An 8,136-nucleotide genomic window follows, 5' to 3' on the forward strand; every position below is an offset into this window, starting at 1 on the left:
CCCCCCCCTCCCCGACTGTCCACTTTTCCCGATCTGCCACCATCAATCCTCTCCCTGAGTGGAAATATCCTGCCTGATTTGTTTTGTGGATGTGAACAAGATTATCGTGTTGAGGTCTCTCCATATACATTAAAAAAAAAAAAAACGACAACGGGCGCACCCCCTTGGCCTCAGCACACCCTCACACCCCTCCTTTTTCCTCCACTCAATCCCACATCCCCCCCAACACCCCCACCGCCATCTTTCCCACAGAGGGACTTCTTAACATTTCGCCTGCTTGCGGGTTTTTTTTGTTTTTTTTAACTGGAACCAAATGTGAGCTGCACTGCTAAGGTCACCACAGGGCAGGTGTGCGGCTCGGCGGACACGCACATTTGCTTCGGGGTAACCTCTGCGCACTAAAGCGCACATGTCAGACATTATTTGGATTTTTCTTTTTGAACAATGTGTTTTTTTTTTTGTTTTTTTTTTGTTTTTTTAATGTCTACTGAAAAGGGATCTCCAAAATAATGAAATCTCCTGGACCATAGAAGACATGAACGGGCCCTTTTCGGCGCTGGACAAACTGAAGAAAATGTAAGTTTGGAATCACTTCATCATGATTGTTTAACTTTGGTATTGAAATGTGAACAGGATAAGAATTTCAATTTTTTTTTTTTTTTTTTTTGGGCGCATAGATTTCTGCAAGGAAACCGAATCCGCTCCGTAACCAAGAAGTCCTTCTCTGGCCTTGATGCATTACAGAACCTGTGAGTCAACTTGGTATTGTTACCAAATCCTTGACTGAGAAAATGAAGTCAAGGTTGCTATCCTGTATTGATCAGCATTGTGCGGGTCCATACAAAAAAAAACAAAAAAAAAAACAGCTGTGTTCGTTTGAGGGTTTTATTTTATTTTTTATTTTTTGGCAGCCATCGCTCCGAGCAGCCAAAAGTTGATTAACACTGCACACTGCTTGCCGAGTTTTATGGCTCTGGACTCCAGATTTTATTTGAAGTTTAAGTTGCAGTCATGGCTATTCTTTTCCCCTCAATATATATATATATTTTTTTTTAGGGGGGGGGGTACACCTTTGGGTTTCTAACCAAAACATTTGTGCTTTTTGCTCGACAGAGACTTAAGCAACAACGCCATCATGTCCATCCAAGCAAACGCTTTCTCCCAGATGAAGAATCTACAAGAACTGTACGTTTCGTTTTTTTTTTTGTTTTCCCGTTTCCCCATTTAAGAAACATCAAATCATCGATCGCCAGCCGTTGGCATTTAATTCCACACATATGACATCAAATCATCGGTCGCCAGCCGTTGGCATTTAATTCCACACATATGAAATGTTTCTGGATTTTTCTCCCCCCCGCCCCTTCCGGCAGGCGCCTCAACACCTCCAGCTTGCTGTGCGACTGCCAGCTCAAGTGGCTTCCAGTCTGGGTGGCAGAGCAAACCTTCCTCCCCTGCGTGAATGCCAGCTGCGCCCACCCGCAGATGCTGAAGGGCAGGAGCGTGTTCGCCGTCGGCCCCGAGGAGTTCGTGTGCGGTGAGCGAGGCGTTTACACTGGAGAGCAACCTTGCCCACACGCCGTCACGCCTCAAAAACAGCCATTTATACAGCCCCTCCCCCGCCCCCTTTTTCCATTTATGAACTGACCCACATTGCTCAAGATTTTCCCCTGACTCCTGCGTGAGCAAATGAGTGCCGTGAAGGCAACCTGATGGAAATGTACTAACCTTTCCGCTTTGCCGATTACCGTTTTCTCCCAAAGAGAGCCTCATTTGCCTCCGGCTTCGTATAAAAAAACCCCGAGTGTTAATACAGCAAATGAAATCCCTCTCGTTCCTCCCCGCAGATGATTTCCCAAAGCCCCAGATCACCATTCAGCCGGAAACCCGGTCGGCTTTGAAAGGAGCTAACGTGACCTTCGTGTGCTCGGCGGCGAGCTCCAGCGACTCGCCGATGACGTTCGCTTGGAAGAAAGACAACGAGGTCCTCAACGACGCCGAGATCCACAACCAGGCCCACTTGAGAGTGCAGGGAGGTTCCGGTGGCGAGACAGAGGTGACGGAGTATACAACCACCCTGCAGCTGAGCGACGTGCAATTCTCCAGCGAGGGGAAATACCAGTGCGTCATCTCCAACCACTTTGGATCCTCGTACTCCACTAAGGCCAGACTCACTGTTAATAGTAAGTTACGAACCTCAGCCAGGCCGAAAACTACCGCTTGCTCAGAATCCAAAACGTGTCAATCCAAAGCACGCCAAGAATCTTGATTTCAAATCAACTTCTGTTTGCCAGTGCTGCCTTCCTTCACTAAAATGCCGATGGACCTGAGCATCCGCGCCGGAGCGACGGCCAGGCTCGAATGCGCGGCGGTGGGTCACCCGTCGCCTCAGATCGCCTGGCAGAAGGACGGGGGAACCGACTTCCCCGCCGCCCGCGAACGCCGGATGCACGTGATGCCGGAGGACGACGTGTTCTTCATCGTGGACGTCACAACGGAGGACATCGGGGTGTACAGCTGCACCGCTCAGAACATCGCCGGGGCCATTTCGGCTAATGCTACGCTAACGGTCTTAGGTGAGGACATGGGGCGGGGTGGGGGGGCATTGACATTTTGAAATCGTCCATCGTCATCACGTTTATTTTCCATCCCTTTTTTTGATAGAAACGCCTTCTTTCCTGCGGCCGCTCATGGATCGCACGGTAGCCAAGGGTGAAACCGCCGTCCTCCAATGCATAGCCGGCGGCAGCCCCGCGCCGAGATTAAACTGGACCAAGGACGACAGCCCCTTGGTGGTGACGGAGCGCCATTTCTTCGCCGCCGCCAATCAGCTCCTCATCATCGTCGACGCCGCCGAGGCCGACGTCGGGAAGTACACCTGCGAGATGTCCAACGCTCTGGGCACCGAAAGGGGGAACATCAGGCTGTCGGTCATACCGAACCCCAACTGTGACTCTGGAGTGCAAGGGGGCATCGGTGTCGGGATCATTGGCGGGGCGGGCTCGGAAGATGACGGCTGGACCACGGTGGGCATCGTCATCATCGCCGTGGTGTGCTGCGTAGTTGGCACCTCGCTCGTTTGGGTGGTGATCATCTACCACACCCGCCGGCGGAACGAGGACTGCAGTGTCACCAACACGGGTGAGTGCCGCGATCCCTTCCTCTCAACGCAATCGAATCGACGATCGCTAAAAACAAATACATTGACTCCCGGATCAGACACCTACCGGTGACCAAAATGTCTTGAATTGTGCCGCAGATGAGACCAACCTGCCAGCAGACATCCCAAGCTACCTCTCCTCTCAAGGCACCCTTGCGGACCGCCAGGACGGCTACATCCCGTCTGAGAGCGGGAGCAGCCACCAGTACATGGCGTCATCCATTAGCGGCTTCTATCTGCAGCCCAAAGACATGAATGGTACAGGACCTTTTTACTTGAAACCCCAAAGAGGCTCAAGTCTCCCCTCTGTCCCTGACGCGACTGTCTTCCGTCCAGGTCTTTGTCAGCTGGATACAGGAAGTGAAGCCGAGATGGAAGCGGCGTCCATTGACCCTCTTCTTTGCCATTACCAAGGTCCAATAAGCACACTGCTTCGCCGAGACCTGTACCCCACGGATCTGTCCGAGGTCCACACAGGTATGCGGGGTTTTTCAATTCCATAATCGGCGCCACGATTATGTATTCGGTTGGATTCGTCACTCTTTTTTTCTTCTTGGGCAGGGTGTTCCGTTGATTTAAGACCAGTTTGCGCCGAGTCCTACGGCGGAAGCCTGAACAGGTCCAAAAGACGGGACTACCTCCTCTCGGAGCCCTTTGACCTATGCTCTTCGACGATCCTGATGCAGCTCCCCAATGCCAGCCTCCATCTTGGGCCCTCTCATCAGCAGATTGGCCGCCGGCCATCCATGGAGGAGGCGGAAGCGGCCAACTATGGCCGACCTCATGAGTGCCCCCCTCCTTACAACAGCTTCATGGGTAAGTCTAAAGCTGAAAAACGAGACCTTACTCGAGGTGTCCTAACCCGGCATTCATTTTTCTCGTCTAGGAACGTTCGGGAAGTCCCCCTGGAGGCCTCAACAGGACTCGCACTCGGGATTTGGCCTACCCCCGGCAACGTGTCATGGGAATAGCCTCCACGAAAACCCTTACACCGCCGCCGACGCGGATTCGGCCGGCGAGGAGGACGACTGCAACAAGGACTCGGAATCGGAGCAGAGCCGCAGCGTTTACGAACAGCCGTTTGACAGCGACAGGACTGATGTCGGAACGCGCTGTTAGCTGAGTGACTAAAAGACCTTTTCCTCCTTTTTTTTTTCACTAAGAGATGACCATTTTTTTAATGTTTTTTTTGTTTTTTTTTTTTTTTAAATAATACTTCTTTGCTTCCGAGTCGATACCTTTGGAATGAAAGACTCCTTCCTGAAATGTGCAACAAGTGAATGTAAAAGAAGGACATTGCGACAAAAAAGTACAAGCCTATTTACGAAAGCTTGTGCTTTTTGTAAACAGCTTCCGTTGAATAAAATAGATGAATATAAACGTTTTATACAAATATTTTATATTTTGTAAATTGTATATAAACAGATTACAATATTTTTTTTTCTTGCTTAACATGTCATGTATGGGAATGTTGCAGCCCTGCTAGTTCAGTTATACCAATTTTTTTTTTTTTTTTTTTTGCTTTCAATGAAGCTATATTTTGCACATATGTAAACAAAATAAAAAAATATCTGAATGTGTGCTGGGACATTCACTGAATTGCATTTCTTGGCGTTGCTTGCTGGGTTTTGGGAGACATCGTTTGCCATTTTTCCTGCAGTAGGCTAAATGTTCGGAAATTCGGTTGAATACAAATGTTTTTTTAAAAAAAAAATCATAAGTTGAAGTGGTGATGATTTTTTTGGGTGAATTTCCAGCTTCTGTTCTTAATAACCACTAAAAAAAATATCGAATATCCCACTCCCAGTTACTACAATCTTTACTCATTAAACCAGGGGCGTCAAACTCATTTTTTTTCGCGAGCCACTTTGGAGTTACGTCTTCCTTCGGAGGGCCGTTACAAAAGTGAAACCGAATAAATGTATTATTACGTGTACACAACAAACGGATGGATGACTCGTCTTGAAATCAACCATTTGTTTGTTGTCGCTCAATTATTATTGGGATAAGTGGAACGAGGCTTACAAAATGTCAACGTTATTTATTACACGTGACCATTTAACATTTACGGTACTGGTTTTAGCAGTGGTCAGGATTATCATAAAGTGATGCGGCGGGCCGGATCTGGCCCCCGGGCCTTGACTTTGACACCTGTGCACTAAACTCGGATATTATACAAAAAACGAATTTTGTAGACCACAATTACAAATACAATTTTTTTTCATGAGTTTATTGAATGTAAACAACTTTTTTTGTGGGGAAAAATACTATTTTTAGTGCAGCTATTAACTTTTTGTCGAAATCCCATCGACGTTCTCATGCTCATCACGTCAAGCGAAGCTAAGGCTACTTTTCTGCAACCGTGCTCATTAATGATGCAATTTATAACGAGGCCACCATGCTTTGAATCCGGTCTGGGGGTTACTATGTCAAATGCAGTCCAATTTCGTTTGCTAGGTCAGTGTTTGGATTCGGCCGGTTTCGATGGAAATGTGGACAAGATGTTGATGCTGCATGTCTCATTTAGCGCGTCTCCTCATGGTTTTGTTGAAGTACACCTGGCCTTGCTGACTTGGCCGCCGTTACCCCAGTGTCAAAGAATGATGGGGGGGCGGGGGTTGTTGGAAGTCTTGCCAGGGCTTTGGGGGGAGGTGGCGATTAAGGCAAGATGGTGGGGAAAGCATACACCCCACAACACCTGGGAAACATCTGCTGGCGGAGGAACACTCGAGGAGCGATCCACTTTGGGTCAACAAACCGAACCGAGCTCTACTTGGTGCCAAGTTCCGGGTTCAAGACCAAATCAGACACAAGCGGAAGCCGAGTCAGGGACTCAACCGCTTCGTAAATGTGAAATAATACAATACAGTACACCCTGATTGATGTGGCGCTTTCACAACAGCTGCAGCTGGAACGAAGCGCTTTGCAAAACAGTTAAGGTAAAATAATAACATTTAAAATATCATAATAATAATAAATGCAAACAACATTAAAATAAATTAAAATAAATTAAAATCATAAAACTAAAAATAATAAATGCAAACCAAATTACAAATAAATAAAACATAATATAATAAAATAATAAACAACACAACATAAAATCAAATAAAAAATAAGGCGAATTTGGCCCATAATTCAGAGGCATTGCTGGGAAAATGTAGGATCTATTTTGGCCAATGAGACAGCTGGATAAAGTCATTTCCAGAAAAGGCGCCATAGCAAAGGCACATTTGAGATAAATGGGGAAATACGCCACAAGACCAAAAGGGCAGTTCATCGGGAATATCACAGTTAATAAAAAGAAACAAACAACTCCGATTCGGGGCGCTGTCCAAAATGAGTTATGGCGCCATTAAAAAGTCATTTGTGTGGACATGGTCTTGACTGCCGCGCTAACCTAAGCCCCACAATTATGTCATTAAAATTGATTTTCGGCATTTATGTACTGGCTACTTCTGGTGAATCCACACGACAATGCACGACTGCCTTTACGTTGCGTTGTTTGGACGCGGCAAACCGTGCATGGTACAATTAGGAGGGCGGCTGTTTCCCCCCTGCAAACACTCTCCGTAATGGTTGATTTACGTGTTTAGGAAACTGCTGGAAAAGAAAAAAAAAAATGGAGGGGCGCAAGCTAGCCGATGACGTTCTTTCTCCGTGCACCCAAAGAAGGCGGTGGGAGGTTTGCAGAATAGTTTCCCCTCTTTGATTTTTGCGCCTCGGAGAAACGAGACAGGAAGTTGACCAATGACTGGCAGATGACTGATGGGAGTCCCGGTCACAGATCAGCAACCAATCTGCATGTTTAACAGCGTCCAGTCGGTTCCCTCGGGCGAGCTTTCCTCTTGTGCATCGGCCAGGACACGAATGCCGCACGCTCTCACGGCCAGACGCTCAAGTTTTGCAGCTAATTTGTCTTTATGATTGCCAGATGTGGTGACACGCAGACAGATGTTTATGATATCAAATAGCTACAGGCGGCTTGCAGAAATGATTAGTTCTCAGTTCTGACGCTCAGGAAATCTGCCGGGGGGGCCCGTGTGTCTGACTTTTACGATCTCTGAGCTCTTTACAACATTTGCGAAAGCCTTCTCGGCCCCGAAGTACAGATTTTGAAAAACGAGGTGGCCCCCGAGCTGTGTCGGAATGCGGGGTCGTTGGTGCTCACTTAAGAGTCAGAGCCGATGACAGATAAATCGGCCAAGATTTGCGTTGTGGCCGCTGACAGTTTGGGTTTTTTGCCTCGTAGGAGACAAAGCATTTCAACTATTCGGAGGTTATCGACGACCACGTGGGAATAACCGAAATAGCTTCACGCTTGGTCCAAACACCAGCTGACTTTCGATTGAGCTTGGAAGTTCGAAAGTCCCACGGTCATATAATACGTTCACACAAGTTGTCATCTCCGAGGACTCCGAGCAACTGCCTCCAGAAAAACCCCATTGGACCATCTCTTTTTTTTTTCAATCCCCCAGTCCAGCCGCCCGCTCTTTGTATGATTAAAAGCGCAGCGGAGGACTTTGCGTCTTGCAGATGTTGTCATAAATCACCAGTTGGCCCCGCCTCCGCGACTGGCTGCCTGACAAATGCTCTACGATAATTCCAGCCCCACCACCCCATTCTTCCAGTAAAGAGGGGGAAAAAAAATGGCTGACTGTTTGAGAACTATTGTAAAGTCTCAGTCATGTCAGCACAGGTGGGAAACTAAGAAACCATAAAATTAGAACGAGAGGGGGGTGGAGGGGACAACTTTCTCTTTTTCCAATAATGTCCGAAGCTCGCTGCTGAAACGGTCGTGGGGGGGGGGAGTTGGGGAGGGGGCGCGCTCCACTGTGACTAATTCCACACAAAATCCGAGGGGTTAAATCACTTGGGCTGCCTGTGTGTCTGGATGGTGGTAACCAAACATAATGGCTGAGAATGAGTCCAGGCTGTGAATCATAAGAACTCTCAAGGGCACTGGGGGGGGGGGGGGGGGG

General features: G+C 47.8%; 1 protein-coding gene across 1 annotated transcript in view; it reads left to right on the forward strand.

The window, feature by feature from the left end:
• The window catches only part of LOC109531873 (leucine-rich repeats and immunoglobulin-like domains protein 3), a 5,095-nt gene extending 362 nt beyond the window's left edge, over window positions 1-4,733 (forward strand). The window contains exons 2-12 of the mRNA XM_019896406.1: window positions 496-576; window positions 678-749; window positions 1,114-1,185; window positions 1,371-1,534; window positions 1,845-2,180; window positions 2,292-2,573; window positions 2,662-3,138; window positions 3,257-3,415; window positions 3,494-3,634; window positions 3,719-3,973; window positions 4,044-4,733. Coding sequence (XP_019751965.1) covers window positions 536-576; window positions 678-749; window positions 1,114-1,185; window positions 1,371-1,534; window positions 1,845-2,180; window positions 2,292-2,573; window positions 2,662-3,138; window positions 3,257-3,415; window positions 3,494-3,634; window positions 3,719-3,973; window positions 4,044-4,276 — 2,232 coding nt within the window. The 5' untranslated portion in view covers window positions 496-535 and the 3' untranslated portion in view covers window positions 4,277-4,733. The remainder of the gene's footprint in view (window positions 1-495; window positions 577-677; window positions 750-1,113; window positions 1,186-1,370; window positions 1,535-1,844; window positions 2,181-2,291; window positions 2,574-2,661; window positions 3,139-3,256; window positions 3,416-3,493; window positions 3,635-3,718; window positions 3,974-4,043) is intronic.
• Window positions 4,734-8,136: the final 3,403 nt, after the last annotated feature.

Source organism: Hippocampus comes, unplaced genomic scaffold, assembly GCF_001891065.2.
Source record: "Hippocampus comes isolate QL1 unplaced genomic scaffold, H_comes_QL1_v1.1 scaffold196, whole genome shotgun sequence".
Classification (NCBI taxonomy): domain Eukaryota; kingdom Metazoa; phylum Chordata; class Actinopteri; order Syngnathiformes; family Syngnathidae; genus Hippocampus; species Hippocampus comes.